The sequence below is a fragment of the Xiphophorus couchianus genome, chromosome 5 (genome assembly GCF_001444195.1).
Source record: "Xiphophorus couchianus chromosome 5, X_couchianus-1.0, whole genome shotgun sequence".
In the NCBI taxonomy this organism is placed as follows: domain Eukaryota; kingdom Metazoa; phylum Chordata; class Actinopteri; order Cyprinodontiformes; family Poeciliidae; genus Xiphophorus; species Xiphophorus couchianus.
Window position 1 is genome coordinate 29830665 of NC_040232.1, and position 16368 is coordinate 29847032.

The 16368-nt window shown below is 39.1% G+C and overlaps 2 protein-coding genes across 2 annotated transcripts; both read left to right on the plus strand.

Moving 5' to 3' along the window:
• The first annotated feature begins 463 nt into the window (after nucleotides 1-463).
• On the plus strand, nucleotides 464-6768 carry sirt7 (sirtuin 7). The gene is made up of 10 exons (XM_028017357.1): nucleotides 464-685; nucleotides 815-952; nucleotides 1307-1411; nucleotides 1487-1557; nucleotides 1653-1725; nucleotides 1812-1910; nucleotides 3594-3830; nucleotides 4109-4189; nucleotides 4268-4374; nucleotides 5063-6768. Exons 1-10 carry the CDS (start codon nucleotides 581-583, stop codon nucleotides 5271-5273), a joined length of 1227 nt encoding a protein of 408 aa, XP_027873158.1. The 5' UTR covers nucleotides 464-580; the 3' UTR covers nucleotides 5274-6768.
• Nucleotides 6769-7609: 841 nt separating this feature from the next.
• pcyt2 (phosphate cytidylyltransferase 2, ethanolamine) lies at nucleotides 7610-15632 on the plus strand. Its single transcript, XM_028017358.1, has 12 exons — nucleotides 7610-7902; nucleotides 10224-10312; nucleotides 10509-10670; nucleotides 11295-11446; nucleotides 11526-11567; nucleotides 11677-11815; nucleotides 12417-12499; nucleotides 12712-12789; nucleotides 13193-13258; nucleotides 14166-14231; nucleotides 14458-14546; nucleotides 14639-15632. Exons 1-12 carry the CDS (start codon nucleotides 7778-7780, stop codon nucleotides 14757-14759), a joined length of 1212 nt encoding a protein of 403 aa, XP_027873159.1. The 5' UTR covers nucleotides 7610-7777; the 3' UTR covers nucleotides 14760-15632.
• Nucleotides 15633-16368: the final 736 nt, after the last annotated feature.

Genomic DNA, 16368 nt, shown 5'->3' on the forward strand with positions numbered 1-16368 from the left:
ATTTTTGTTATAGTGGGTAAAAAGGTGAGTGATGTACCACACGTCACTTAAAACAATCATTGGTTCAGAAGTTCATAATTGCAAAGTTTACATAACAGTAATTCAGAGGATATAGTAGATATTCTCAGATACAGCAGACAATGAATAAAACACAAAGAATGAGGTTTATGGCAGTATTTTGGTGAATACTAGTAAGTATTGGGGTAAATGGAAATGAGATGGCAGACAAAATGGCAAAGGTAGCAACAAAGCATGGCGATATTGATAAGAATTAATTTCAGTAGGTTAGAAATTAAAAGTAGGGAAACGAGATGCTGTCCATTTACAGTTCAGTTTCTCTGGTTTATTTGGAAGGATTTGTTTTTTCTATTATAATTCTAAAGTTCTCGTCACGGCAGTAATGTACCATCAAGTTGTTTTCTTCTAAACTTTCTGAATCTAAGGGCAGTTTCACACTCCGAGCAGCAGGGGTCGCTGTCGGTCGCCTCATCGCGTTGATCTACTTGCCTTAACGTCCGCCTCCGCTCTCAGTCGCTTTGTTTTGAATAGATTAGCTTGTTTCCAGCTAACCGGAGTCGGAATGGAGGAGGACCCGGAGACCGGGAATTCAGCCCGGACGGAGAGAAAAGCGTTGGAAAAAGCCAAAATACTACAACGTGAAAGAGAGAGAAAAGTTTTCCGACTGGTGAGGCGGCATTTGAAAAACGTAATTAGATAGCGGTGTACCGCATTAGCAGGCTAATCTGGCAGTCGGGGCTTTAAATCTATGGTTTCCATGGAGGTAATTCTGAGAGGGTTCTCGGTCGTTCCGCAGGTCGGACGGGTTCTGAAGAAGCCTGAAGCTGAGCGGTCGGCGGAAGAGGCCGCAGCGCTGCTGCTACACAGAGAGGCCGTGGACGAGCTCTGCAGGAGGCAGATCCGAAGAAATGTCTTGAAGAGGAAGCAGGAGGAGGTGAGACCAGCTGATGAATGAATGAGCTCAGCAGCGGACTACCAAATGAAAAAATGAAAATACTCTTGCAGGGCAGTAATTTTTGTCACTAGGAGAACATCTATACCGGCCAGGGAGGTATAACTAAATGTATGGCCATTGGTCCCTTTTTTTTTTACAACCAGAACAGACTCAAAATCACCAGGGGGGTACCTCAGGGTTCCATATTGGGGCCCTTCCATCAAATTGCTCCCATTAATTGAGATTATGATGTGCGAAGAAAGATAAATAAAAGTTATAAATGAGCATATTTGTTCTCTTTGGGGCCTGATTTCTAATATGTCTAGCATATTTATCCTCATGCGCTGTTTGCAGGTGTTTGACGAGGCTGATGAATTGAAGAGTAAAGTCAAGCAGCTGGCTGCGGCTGTCAAGCAAGCCAATCACCTGGTGGTTTACACTGGAGCAGGAATCAGCACGGTACGCCGGACCTTTCTTCCTCTGTGTTTTTGTGACTTAAAGGTTTCCCAGAAGTGATGATGACTTTAATTTTAGGCAGCCTCCATCCCAGACTACAGAGGACCTAACGGGGTGTGGACGCAGCTGCAGAAGGGCCGCACCGTAAGGTGAGTTATAGTTATATATTACTGATGGAAATTGAAAGCCATTTTCAGAAATATTTTGAACTGATTATTGCTCTCATTTCTGTTTTCTTTTGTAGCTCTTCAGACTTGAGCAAAGCTGCACCAACCGTCACACACATGTGTATCAGGATGCTGCATAAAGAGAAGCTTGTATGTTAAAACCCAAACAGGTGGTGCTGATTGTTCCCTTTCTTCCAGGAACATCTCAATGTCTTCTTTTTTTTTCTCCAATTTAGCTGAAACATGTTGTTTCTCAGAACTGTGATGGACTTCACCTGCGCAGCGGTCTGCCTAGACAAGCTCTGTCTGAGCTCCATGGCAACATGTTCATCGAGGTAACACTCCTCTACCATGGCTTCTTTTTTGTCTCTCACTGATTTTTGTCACTTAAAACTAAATAATTTCTACTTTCCAGTAAGTCAGGATGTTGTCACATAGTTCAGTTTTTGTTCTACTGCAAAAGCAGTGGACATTTTAGAATGTCTTTTTTTTTTACATGCTGCTGGATTTTTGACTTCACTACACTGTGTTCCAGATTATTGTGCAAATTGGATTTAAGTGTCATAAAGATTACATTTTTTGTTGTGCTATTAAATTTATAGATGGTATTGTGTGTCAGGGGTCTTTGAATCACTATAATTTATTTCAGAGAGCTGGGTTGATTAGTTTGTCTGGTGAGCTCAATTAAAGGAAATCTACTTATGAAGGATGTTCCACATTATTTAGCAGGCCACAAGTTTCAAGCAGTATGGAAAAGAGAAAGGATCTCTCTGCTGACGACAATAATCAGATAGTGTAGGCCGTATGACAAGATATGAAAACATTAGATATTTAACGAAAACTGAAGTGTTATCGTACTGTGAACATGTAACTCTGTCTGTTGAGATGTTTTTAATTGAAATAGCTTTTGATTTTAGTACATGTGACCACTTAATGCTGCACATTCAAAGAATGACTGTTTGCAGTTCTTTATAATCCATAAAATGTTTAGAAAATCTACTGTGCATAATAATTTGGAACAGAGCATTTTGAGTTTTTTATTTTTGAAAAAAATACTGTTCTCATGGGGAGCTTTGTTCAGTAAAATTTGATTTATACTGTAATAGTTCATGACTTGAAAATTATACTGACCATAATTTGCATTGACCATTTAAGAAAATCAGAGAAAATATCACTAGCATAATAATGTGGAACACGGTGTGTTTGTTTGTGTTTGATTATAGTAGGGATCCAACTTCATGGATGCTTTTACCTATGTTCTTATTTTGGTTTAGGCCTTGTGATGTTTGTTACGGCCTCTCAAACTGACCGGTAGCTCTGGTCAGAGATTTACATGAACCTGTTTTTGGGATGAGTTTGACCCATTGTTTTTTTTTTTTTAGTGTTGGAACAATCACACAACACACACCGTAGATGATTTTTAAATATATGAATTTGGTGCATAAGTTTGAATTTAGTGTGGCTTAACTTATATATTTGCTCTGACTAAATATGAATGACCTTTGTTTTTTTATAGCCATCAACCAGCCATATCCAGCCTGTAAAAGTAGTCACACCTTGGATGTTTTACTTCTTTTCCAAATCAATCATGAACCAAACAAATAAAAGAAAACCCTGAATGTCGTAGCTGATTTTTACAAAATAATGACAACAAAATAACATAAGTCCATAAATATTTGTTAAATGTCTTTTGTATCTACAGATAAAAGCACTATTTAAGCATTACAAGATGAATATTTGTAATTATATCAATAAACTGTCTTGTGTGAAAATCAAAAAATAATTTAACTGAAATGTAGGTATGTGGCGGTGAGACGCAGCTTCCTTATTTAATAGCCAGATAGGATTTAGGCAGGCTGTTCTCATTACGGTTACAATTAAAAGGCATCTGCTTTCACAGATTACAGGTTGTAAATAGAGTTTTTGTGCCAGACAAAATGGATGACTTGTTTTATAAACTGTCTTGCGGAAGTCACTCCCAAAGTAAACCGAGTTGCACCAACTGTCTCTGTTTCCAGGTGTGCACTTCCTGTTCTCCTCCCAGGGAGTTTGTGCGTTTATTTGATGTGACGGAGCGGACGTCGCTGCACCGCCATGGGACAGGGCGCCGCTGCAGCCACTGTGGCAGTGAGCTGAGAGACACCATAGTGCACTTTGGGGAACGTGGAACCCTGGAACAACCTCTGAACTGGAAGGGAGCGGCGGAGGCTGCCAACGAGGCCGACGTCATACTCTGCTTGGGCTCCAGTCTGAAGGCAGGTTTTGCATTTCCTCTTTATTGTTTATTGTGTTTTATTTTAGATATTCAAAATATCTTTTGTGACATGTTCTGTACATAATGAAAGTTTATTAGTCTTTGAGAGGGCCAACTTGCATTGTTATCATCAGTATATTGCTTGGAAATAATATTAAATCACAATTTCTCAGACAGCTTATCAACCAGTAACATTTATTGTTGTGATAGTCTAGTTCTTTGCTACCTAAACACATCTAACATAAATAAATGAATTTTGACTTTTTTTTACTTCAACAGGTGCTAAAGAAATATGCTTGTTTGTGGTCCATGAGTAGGCCTGCAAACAAAAGGCCCAAACTCTACATTGTGAATCTCCAGGTACATTAAATTTGATGGTTGTTTTGTAAATACCTTGATGTTCTGCACCAGACTTTCTGTTTCTGTTTCTATTTTTAGTGGACTCCAAAAGATGATCTGGCCGTGCTGAAAATTCACGGCAAGTGCGACGATGTCATGAGGCTCCTCATGGAGGAGCTGAACATCCAGATTCCTGAATACGACAGGTATGGACTGGATAAAGCAAGAGTTGCAAACGATGCTCCATTTAACTTCCTCTGTTAAGGACATAAGTGGATGTTTCTGTTGGAGATGCTAGTAATGGTGAACAGTGCTGAAATAAATCACATGCTGATATAAATTACAATATTATAGACTAACACAACATAGTTTAGGTTTATGAAGAAGAAGGATGTTTATATATGCGTCTTTCTTTTTAAAAAAATCTGAAAAGTGTGGAGTGAATTTGTTTTATTAAGGTTATTTTATTTTTAATTTGTGACAGATTATCAACTGGATTCAAGTCTGGACTTTGACTGAGCCATTCTCTAATACACATTTCTTATGTGATCTAAACCTTTCCATGGTAGTTGTCTTCACAGAACAGCTGGATTTATACAGAGATTAATATTCACACAGGTGGACTCTATTAACTAATTTGATGTCGTCTGAAGGCAGTTGGCTGCACTACTGCATGTATCGTTTTTACTGGACTACAAGCCGCACTTTCTTTCATAGTTTGGTTGGTCCTGCGACTTGCAGTCAGGAGCGACTTCATTAACTTAAGTTTGCAATTGTAAGGTTGAATCATTTTTGCAAGCCACTAGACATTTATGAAAGCATGCAAAAATGTAAACAAAAAAACAAAATGGCTGATTAGCTACGTTTTTTCTTCCTTTATGATTGTCTCCTCAGAGCAGAGGACCCTATTTTCAAACTAGCCACGCCTCTTCGCCCAGAAGAAGTCCAAAGCCATAACCGTGAGGTCTTAGCTGCCCCCGACGGCCTGGAAAGCCCCTCTGTCGAGAACCAGCAGCCGTCGGAGGAAACCTCGTCGCTGCAGGGCGGCTGGTTCGGTCGAGGCTACAACAAAGGCAGGAGGAAAAAAAAGAAAAAAGCAGCATAATGAGGGAAGGTCTTGGAGATGATGAAGTACATTCAGGTGCTACCAGTGATTTATGTTCCTTATCTTCTTGAGGAGCGCAGATGCTGTTGCTCACTGTATTGAAATGATACATATACGCATGCATCATGTGTATGAGTGATGAGATTTACAGAAAGCTCTTTGCACTGTTATTTTGTTCTACATTCTTTCTGTAGCAGCAGCAGGGATTAAAAGTAGATCCCGTCATGTAGCAGTTTTTCTTTTTTTTTAATGCTACCTTTTTTACAGCAGCTGGCAGATCGGGGTTAAAAAGAACTGCAATTTTAACCCACTTCAGTTGCTGTGGGATTACTGAGCAATGGCAATTACTATCAACAGAAATGTTGGTTAAAAAGTCTTAGAAAGATCCTGAAGACGGAAGCTTTCAGGTTTTGGATAGTAATGAAAACACTCCTGCACTTTTTGCTCATCTGATTGCGCCATATGCATGCACAGCACCATGTTAGCTTTTTTTTTTCTTTCTTCAAGCCTTTGTGGAACGAATTTGATTTAACAATGTTGCCTGTTGATAGATAAACATTATTATTGTTCTTCTGGTGCTGCCATATAAAGTGCCAATTACCTTAGTGTTCGTTTGGGAAAAATTAGACTTTTGTTTGTCAATGAAACGTTTCAGAAGAAGCAAGGCAGCAAAAAATTTGCGTTTTCTACTGTTTCTACATGCAAAAGATATATTTTTACTCCATTTTTCAGAAGGTGCATGTTAAAGTTGTATACATTTTATTTTTTACATTGCTGTACATTTGTGTTTATTTTGAAGTGGTTGTAGTTTACGTACACTATTTCTTAAACTTGGCAGTCGTTCTGTAACCTACCATCACAACTGTATATGTTTTGGGTTATTTTACAATTATCTTTATTTGTTTACAGAGGTGTAAGAAAGAAGCGTTTCATATTTTACTCGTGTTGGTTACTCCTTATTTTATGTGATAACTTAATGTTTTCTTTGGTTAGTAACAATTGCATTGATTATTTTTGTCTCAGGAAGGTCATATGATATTGAGATCATCGTGTAATTTATTAAATCAAAAACAGGGAACAGCTATAATGAGCTTGGGTTCACAGTTCCTAAAACTGAAAACAGTGTTAAACCTGAATGTGAAGACGACTCTGCTTTCCTTTGGTGCATTTGTTTATAAGACGAAAAAAACAATGTTTACCGTTTAATGCTTTAACTCGTTTAAGAACGCCAGAGGTGCTAGTGTTTATAAAACATTTTGTTTTATTTGTTTTATTGACATATTAATGCTAACGGGTTTAATTACAAGAGCAGTATCTTGCTGGAATGTGTGGAACATAAGCAGGTTGAGAACTGTGTATTAGAATTGTATGTTAAGATAGTTTGTTGATAGTTTATTACTTCCATCTGGTATTAAACTTGATTTTTTTTTTTCTTTTTGAAGATGATATTCAGATGCTAAACAAAAACCAGAATATTAAATGCCTTTGTCGTTTATTTTGAGTTCCTTCTGTGGGTTTTTTCTCCCCAAATATAAACCTGGCTTATGCTAAATGAACAGAATGTTCTTGTGGGTATCAGTACATAGTAATAGGGTTGTACAAATATCTAAAGTACATACCCAGTGTTTCTTTTAAAGGTTTAATTGCTTTTTTTTCTTTAGGGATTTGAAGATGCATTGTACTGTGTACTACCTATTGCTATCAAGCACATTTATTTGCAAGAATTTTGAAACATAATTTTTAATTATGTTTCTTGATTGCTAAAATTTTCATTTTTGATATCCATTCATCCCTTTTCTGTATACCCTAGTGGGGTCAGGAGGGGTGCTGGTGCCTGTCTCCAGCTGCGGGGTACACCCTGGACAGGTCGCCAGGCTATTTTTGATATGATTAGTTGAGGATCAGTTGAGTTAAGGAAGGAAAGCAGCATAATATTTTGTATGGACTGAATTCAAGTCTGCCTCTGTTAATAAAATAAATTATATATTGGAGCAGAGTTATAAGGTGGCATTACCAAAATTACAACACTTTTTTTATTAGAGTTATTACATTACATACAGTATATACATTGGCTTCCGTAGTTTTCATTTTACAGACGTGGTTTTAAAAAAAAGACCTGAGGTTAAGCATAAATTATAACTTGGACTTGGTAATTTGCGTGAAATTACAACTTTAGGAGTTTTTACATTTAATAAAAATGTACAAATGCGTATATGTATCTAAACTGAAGTCAACTGTTTTTGGTTTAAATTCGGGTTCTGTTTCTTTAAATCCCTTTTTGGATTAATTATGCAACCACTACGTCATCGCGAGACCAGCCGATCGCTGTGACGCAATCGGAGGCGTTGGCCGCCGTTCAGTGACATTCTGTCCCATCACCAGAAGCGGGGTTGACCCGTTGAAGACTTTTGTTGTTTAGTTCTTTCAGCACAGATTGTAGTAACTTTTTTTAAAAACACAAAGCAGCTCTAAAACATTAAACGTATCTCTGTAAACTCGTAGAAATGATCAAAAACGGACACCACGCTGCCAAGGATCAGAGCGGGGAAGCCGGTTGCAGTAAGCCGGGTGCCTCCGCGTGTAGCCCGGAGAAAAGGAAGAGGGTGGTCCGGTTGTGGTGCGATGGATGGTGAGTCGCATTTATACTGGTATTACTGGTATTGGTACGCGTGTCTGGTTTAAAGCTGTCCTTGTGGAAAAACCCCAGCAGGAAACAAGTCGGCTGACTAGCATGCTACTGTTAGCATGCTACTTAGCAGTTGATGACAGGAGTATAACCGATTTATAGTGATAGCCTTTCTATTTATTTTGCATATTGCTTGTCATTTGGTCATGGGAATATTTTATATATGTAAATATCTAAATTAAATGTAATAAATTATGTTAATGTAGTAGCTCTCTCCAAAACGTCTTATGCCCAGGGGTTAGATATAATCTCACAATCCTCCTGTGCCTTTAATTGATATCGTATTGCGTGTTTGTTCTAGGTAAACTATTTCACAGGCAATCCACCAGCAAACAGGTGTTTGATAGCTGGTCCATAAAGTAGTGTAACATAACATGTAGTTATATCCTAATTAACCTGCACAGTAAGTACTGCTAAGAGTGGCTCAAGGAGAAACATTATTTTGTTTTTTTCTCAACACAATTTACTGGCATAAATAGAGACTTAAACTCACACACTTAAGTGCATTTATAAGCTGTCAGATGGAAGTTATTTGGTGGAACCTTAAGCTCTTGTTGGTGTTATTAGATTAGGATTTCTGCATGATTTGGTTGCTGCTGCTGCTGCTCAGAAAACTGATTCATGTTGCAGAATCATGTATCTGTTTTGGTCCTGTGCTTGGAACAAAAAAGTTATGAATCGAGTTTAGCACATTTCAGCAACAAGGTATTTTATATCATGAAGCACTTTGAACACAAAAATACAGTCATGAAAAACACCGTACACTCAACATTTGACATAACCAGAAACAAGCATTACATTTTGATGAGTAATATAATCAAATACACCTTCTGACAGCTTCTGCTTCAGAACTGAACCTTTTTTACTTTAAACTGATTTGTTTTATTTTCAATAAATATTCCTTTGAGTTGGGGCGGTTTGGGGTTTCCTGGTCACTTCTAAAATGTAGTGCTATTGTATTACTGGTGTATTGTTAGCAGTCAGTATTACAGTGACTCTGAAGAAGCCTCTGACTAAACACAAACCCTTTCCCAAAAGCAAACATATTCACATGCTTAATTGTTAACTTCAGACAACACTTTATTTTAACTTTTGTCATTTATTTTGGTTCTGACTGCTGTCTGAGCAAGTCAACTCTTACATAACAGAATATGACCATTGTTGCATTGCACCTTTTCTGTGCAACAACCAAGTTCACTGGTTAAGGGTCCCTACCATGAAACTCCTTTGAGTTTTACCCTGAAATAATGAGTTTTGTAAAGTTTAAAACAGAATTTGATGCCAAAAATGATCAAATGTTACAAAATCCTCCAAATGGAACAGATACAGAGTGACATTCATTGTCGTCGCAACTTTGGGCCACACTTAGCTCAGCTTAGAGGTGCAACCAAGTTGTAGAGCGAGTTCTGCTTTTATCTTCTCCTCATTCTGGACCAAAGGGTATTGGTTATCAGTTTCATTTTGTTCATGTGTGACTGTCGCCAGTCTTATGTGTTATGGTTATGTACGCAGCAGCAGTGTGCGTGTGAGCAGATAAAAGAGACACAGGAAGGACACAGAATTATTTTATCCACAACACCACTGGTCATGATTCACAACAAAAATGATCGGATTGGTCGAATGGATCTAAACACCTGGATGTTTCTGGTAATCTCTGGCCTTAATGCACTGCTGGTATCTACTTTTACTTCAGTAAATAAAAGGTTTAGCTGTAATCTTACAGAGCTGTAAAATAGTTTTAATTCACTACTAATCAAAAGTGTCCAAATTAGTTATTTATTAATTGTATGAATAAAAGCAGCCGCTTCTCCTCATATTTACTTTTTATGTTTGAGTCAAGTCTCTGGTTTAGCATAGCAAAGCATCGATTGCCTTAGTTACTAAGTGACTGAAGTCAAATAAACATTGCTCATTGGTGGCCGGCAGGATGCCTGTGGCCATTACCTTAGTCCCAGTAACCTTTATCACTATAACCCACCAGCAACAGTCTGTTGTGAAATTAACTCGGATAAGTTTGGAAAGCCACAAACATGGACCCCAATAGTGAATATTCAACCCAAAAGGATTGTTTAGTTGGCCCTGAACGTCTTTGCTTATAGGACATTTAAAAGATAATAGTTGCTTTTAAGAGAAGAAAGCCTGACGGCAGGGGGTGCTGTTGCTGCAGCCTCCCTCTGGGTGGTTGTTGTTTTATCTCTTTTGACCTGGAGCAGTGCCCTCTTCAAGCTATTGTTTTTAAAACTCTTGATGTCTTGTTTCCACAGCTACGACATGGTGCACTATGGTCACTCCAACCAGCTGCGGCAGGCTAAATCAATGGGAGATTACCTCATAGTTGGGGTCCACACAGATGGTGAGACAAACGTGTATGAGATGAATTTCCTCCTCCACGTCTAAATGTTTTTATTAATAAAGACTTGACATATCATTACATTTCTTGACATATCATTATGTTTCATGCAAAGCTGCGGTTAATGTTTAGGGAACGTGTGTATGACTTGCACACACGCCAGTAATAAGCATCTGACTCCAAGAATTTCTTTTCAAAGCGGAGATTTCCAAACACAAAGGTCCCCCAGTTTTCACTCAGGAAGAGCGCTACAAGATGGTCCGCGCCATCAAGTGGGTGGATGAGATAGTTGAGGGAGCACCTTATGTCACCACTCTGGAGACTTTGGACGAATACAACTGTGACTTCTGTGTGCATGGAGGTGAGGCAGCCTTTGTTTTAACACGCATTTTGTCACGTTTTGACAAAAACACTCCACTTTGTTTTAATTGGATTAGTTGTGATAAATCAACACAAAATAACACTTAGTGTGAACGACGTTTCTACTTAAAAGGTCTCAAGGTAATTTATCTAAAATAAAGGCTTTTTAATGTCTTAAAGCAAATGTAAGTTGGCCTTAAATACATGAATCACAGGTCTTACATTTTGCTGTGACAGAACTATTCGGTCTCACATTCTATGTAGGTTTTTATCTCGCAAAGGTTTGAGGTATTCACAGACATCTTCACTTCACACAACCAGTGATGTGGTCAACAAATCTGGCCTTTTATTAAAGAATGGGTCCCTTTTCCAGTTCTCCACAAGTCAGGCTGTGAAGCGGACTCTGCAAACAAACATGTAGGTGAAGGTGCTTCTATCAAATGAGACCAAAACACAACTTTTTGGCCTATGTGCAAGTGCACCCCACACTTTTCAGATTTGTTCTGCTGAAAATTTGGAAACCTGCGTATTTTTTCCTTGTACTTCACAGTTATACTCAACCTCATCACATAGTATCCCAATAAAATACATTAAAGTTAATGGATGACTGCTTTCTTTCTGTCAGATGACATCACGCTAACAGTTGACGGTAAGGACACGTACGCAGAGGTTAAGCGTGCCGGGCGCTACAGAGAATGTAAACGCACTCAGGGCGTCTCCACCACCGACCTGGTGGGACGAATGCTGCTAATGACCAAAGCCCACCACAGCAACATGGTAGGTTTACACTCCTGTGTTCAGCGTGTCGCCCACGGTTGCTTATCTTGACTGTGATCTGGCGTGCTTCTCCCTGCAGGAAAATACAGATTACCAGCAGCACACTGACAACTTTGGAAAGGTAAATAAATGGCTTCTGTCTTGAAAGACAAGAAATTACATGCAGCTTTTGCTCTGTCATCGCTGCGACAGCAGAGAGTCTCTGTTAAGTCCTGCCGTTGCCTTTTCAGGGTGCTACACTCCACAGTCCGTGGACGGGGGTGTCTCAGTTCCTGCAAACATCTCAGAAGATCATCCAGTTTGCCTCAGGGAAGGAGCCGCAGCCTGGAGACACCATCATTTATGTGGCGGGAGCTTTTGATCTTTTCCGTATCCTTTACCACATGAGAAAACTCTGACGTGTAAATTTATGGAGGTATTTGCAGCTGTGAAATGTGCTTAAATGTTAGTATTTGTCTAATTCTGTAACAGCATACATCAGCACAGCTGGTCCTGGAACAAGTCTGCTAACCGTACAGCATAACTCTGCTCTGAGGCAGTTTGCTCACATACAAATGAGGTATTTTGCATGTGTAATGGCATACCTTCTGGCTTTGTTTATGTATTTTTTGTGATTTGCAGCTATAGAAACTGTAAATGTGTTATGTCTTTTAGCATCTGCAGCATCGCTTATTGATTTAGAAATGCAAGTCTGAAGCAATCCCGTGCATTCAGATAAAAAGTAAAACATGTTTTTATTCCAGTCTGATTCACATGTAAAGAGAGCGACTCAAAACTAGGTGCAAATTGGTCCCATCTGCTGGTCTTGGCGTCTTCATGTGTTTAATGCTATTTGCTTTGTGAATCTGCTGCAGTAAATAACGAAAATCTAACAAAACAGCAGCAAATTGGAAGAGGTTGTGTTGTTTTATGAGCTCCCTCCTGGCTGCTGTGTAGAAATGTTTCTGCCTTGACCTCTGACCTTCTCCAGATATCGGCCATGTTGACTTCCTGGAAATGGTTTACAAGCAGGCAGAGAAGGCCTACGTTATCGTAGGTCTGCACTTTGATCAGGTGTGCAGAATTTCTCACTAATCTCCAATTACTTCTTTTTGCACTGAGAAGATCAGTTAAAAGCACAGCTAACATGTTGGGACTTGGAAACTCGTCGTCTGCTGTCCAGGATTGGGAGACAGTTTAACTTTTTAACCTCTGCTGCCATCAAAAGTAAACATCTAGTTGATATGAATGTAAAAGAACTCACTGAGTCCTTCCACCATCTTCAGGAAGTGAACCGCTACAAGAGGAAGAACTACCCGATCATGAACATCCATGAGAGGACTCTGAGCGTCCTCGCCTGTCGGGTGAGTTCCCACTCAAACAGACACACACACACACAATGCTTGATGCTCAGAGTGGTGGGCTTCTTTTCTGCTCTTCCTGTTCGCAGCACCGCGGCCTGAACCGGGCTCTGTGCCCTTCATTCCTTCTAGTTAGCCATCAGCCAAGAACAATGAGTCCTTGTTACCGGTGTGCATGGCGTGTGTGTGTGTGTTGGTGTCAGTTATATCAATGTTACACAATCAGTGTCTGTACTCTATCAGTTCTGATGAAGGCCTTTTGAGAGACTTCAAAATTTTCTAACATTTAAGGAAGCAAAAAGTTTTAGCTTTGCTTTGTGGTTTAGACTCGTTTAAAGAAGAAAAAAGTATCAGAAGATTTTGTTTTTCCCTAATTGTTTCTCTGTGTGTGTGCGTGTGTGTGTAGTATGTGTCAGAGGTGGTGATTGGCGCTCCTTATGCAGTGGGCAAGGACCTGCTGGATCATTTCAAGGTGCGTTCCTCACTTTCTCTTAATGGATTAATTATTACCTACTTTTATCTGTTCAGCTAAAGAGAACAATAGCAGCCTGGCTGAAAGATGGCTGCAAATTGCTCCCCAATGAAAGAAGAAAGTGTAAAAACACCAACAACCGTAATTTACTGCGTCAGATTTTCAGCTAATAGCGCTTTGTTGAAACTAAGATACTTTATTTCTCTGTCTGACTGTATTATTGATGATAATTTTCATATAGTGGAACCTCTAACAGGCAAACTGTTTCTTCACAATTTTTATTTAAAGACATGTTTCCCCAGTGGAAATTATGGAAATCCAAGCAACTTATCCATGCTAAACAAGAACAACTTTCAGAATATTCAATTTTTAGCAAAGTAGAGTCATTATCATAAGTGATTAAAGTATTGTACATTGACATAATGCAGACAAATATAAGTAACAGACAGTAAACGTGGCTGTCCAGCTTCCCTTGGACAGCCACGTTTTTGATCAAGTAGCGTTCTCCATCTAAATTTCAACTTGCCTGGCAAACTGTCGACAGAAAGAGAGTAACTACAACTGGGCTTGCAATTAAAAATCTGTTCATAGAAACTATGAGCTTCAAAATGTTAGGAAGCATCCTAAAATGTGAATACTTATGCACATGTTATGTCTTAGTAGTTTATCTATAAGACATATATACATATATATATATGCAAAAAACTCATCATAGGGTATTTATAGTTTTGAAGGATGAAATGAACCATTTTGAAATAAGACTGTAACATATAAAAATGTGGTAAACAACATTATTTAAACACCTTTTTTGCTGTTTGACATGACATCATGCTGATCTTTCACTGTTTTAGATAAACTAGGGTTGCTACATTTGTTGCTGTATTCCTGCATTTCTGTTACTTTCTAGGTGGATTTGGTTTGTCACGGCAAAACCGAGGTGTTTCCAGACAAGGACGGGGTCGACCCATACGCTGTGAGTACAACAACAACAACAAAAAAAACGATGTCTAAAAATTACTGCCACACAAAATCTGTGCAGCACCTAGGAGTTGTAATCACTACATTACATAATTTATTACATTGTTATTTTTTAACGCAAGATGGCGCCAGGAGACCCAGTTTCTGCAGTGATATTTTAATACATTTCTGCATTTGGTCTTGGTTGCATTAATGCAGTAAGTTATGTGTTCGTCCTTTAGGAGCCGAGGAGGAGGGGGATATTCAGGACCATCGACAGCGGGAACAGTCTCACCACTGATGACATCGTGCAGAGGATCATCGCAAACAGGTGACACACCGCACAAACAGCAATGCCAGAGCGACACAGCACAGTTTAATGTGTTTATTTAATTTATGTTTAAATATCTGTTGGACTTCCAGGCTGCAGTATGAAGCCAGGAACCAGAAAAAGGAGGCTAAGGAGATGGAGGTGTTCGAAGCGATGAAGAGGAGAGAACACCAGGAGCAGGAGGCGCAGCAGGATGAAGCTGTGGCACATTAATGCTCCTGGACAGTTTTTAATCTGTTTTATGCATCCAGGTACAACTCAGCTTTAAGAAGGATGATCCGGCAGGGCCAGCCTGTTTCAGATCCTCTTTACGGTCTCAGTTTTTAAAGAAAAAATCTTTACTCCTTCATTTCCGCCAAAGAAAACTTTACTTGCTAGGTTTAGTTTTTCCCCATTTGAGTCACACACTACATGTGATAGAATGTTGAGTTCGGGATTTTATTCATAACTTATGAATTGTTAATATCAGTCTTTTAAGCAAAGGCGTTTTAGCATCAGTAATGTTTAATGTGCTGTAAAGTGTCACCGTTAATTTCTTGCTATAGTTTTGTTTTTGTCCTCACTGTATTAAAAAAAAAAACCCATCGTAGCTTTGTATAATAACTTGTGAAATAGTGTGTCGATTTTTATCTGTGGATTTTAACCACCTGAATTTGCACCAAGTGTGAATGAATGTGTGTCAGTGTGAGCGAGTGCAGACAGAAGAGAGGACGCGAGTGTGTGAGAGGAACGTAGTGCCTCGATCCTGAAGCTATAAATTATTGTAAGGGCTGTTAGTTTCAACCACTTCTGTCTCTGCAGCTGTTTGATTTAAATAAATAACATATTTTCTTCTTTTTTTATGAGACAATCCAAGGAAAGGAAAGATTTTCATTTCCAGACCTCCTCTGTTTTCTTTTAACGGAGTTCTGTTAATGTGATCCTTGAAAACAAAATGGTCTAAACGTGGTGAGATATAAACTTACCTGGTTGTTTTTTTGTTTGTTTGTTTGTTTTAAATGTTGGCGCTTTTCGCAGCTTTTCAGTAACAACTTTTTTGTGCGTGTATATTTCACTTTGTGAAATAAAATGGGTAATCTGTGAAAAGCGTCACGTGTTGATCCACGCAGGTGGACGTTTGTGTGATCAACACATAGTCCTGGTTCGCTGAGGCGGAGAAATTAGGCCACAGTCGCTCCGAAACAACTGAAGCTAACTCAGCCGCAGCACTCGCACAACCAACGCCAGCATGGCTTCACAGTATCCGCCATCATCTTCCAAAGTGGCACTAAATCACATTTAGTAATGTCACGTTTTGAATATTCATTTGTTATTTCTTTCAAAGCATTTATTCACCCCTTGAGTCGCAGTTCTGGCCGAGAAATGTAAGCGTCGCTACCAAAAGAAAAGGCCGCGCGAGCGTCGCAGTCGACGCCATATTTTGAGTGACGCGTTTGAGGAAATGAATTCAGAAAGTTGTGCAACGTGTAAGAAAGTTCTGCTGCAGGGATTTTTTTTGGTCGAGCTGTGACCCCAGGACAGGTGATCTGTTGTCACACCAAGTTTGTTTCTGTTATACGTTATGTGTGTCAAAGTCGAGGCCCGGGGGCCAAATGCAGCCCGCCAAATCTTTTCATATGGCCCTCCAGACTGTAGAGGGACACGTTAATAGAAGATAGCAGTTTTGGCCTGAAATGTTATTTTATCAGTCAAATCAAAGTAGATTTTATCTAATTATATCAGTGTGAAAAGATGTTCAATATTATTTAACTTTCGAATGCAGAGATTTATTCATGTTTTAATAGTTTATGATCAATACGTTCTGCCACTACTGGCCCTTGGA

Coding starts and splice junctions, on each gene's coding strand:
- sirt7 (XM_028017357.1), top strand. CDS start 581: ATGGAGGAGGACCCGGAGACCGGGAATTCAGCCCGGACGGAGAGAAAA. Junction 1,558..1,652: donor CAGAAGGGCCGCACCGTAAG/GTGAGTTATAGT, acceptor TTTCTTTTGTAG/CTCTTCAGACTTGAGCAAAG. Junction 1,911..3,593: donor ATGGCAACATGTTCATCGAG/GTAACACTCCTC, acceptor CTCTGTTTCCAG/GTGTGCACTTCCTGTTCTCC.
- pcyt2 (XM_028017358.1), top strand. CDS start 7,778: ATGATCAAAAACGGACACCACGCTGCCAAGGATCAGAGCGGGGAAGCC. Junction 11,568..11,676: donor ACACTGACAACTTTGGAAAG/GTAAATAAATGG, acceptor TTGCCTTTTCAG/GGTGCTACACTCCACAGTCC. Junction 14,232..14,457: donor ACGGGGTCGACCCATACGCT/GTGAGTACAACA, acceptor TTCGTCCTTTAG/GAGCCGAGGAGGAGGGGGAT.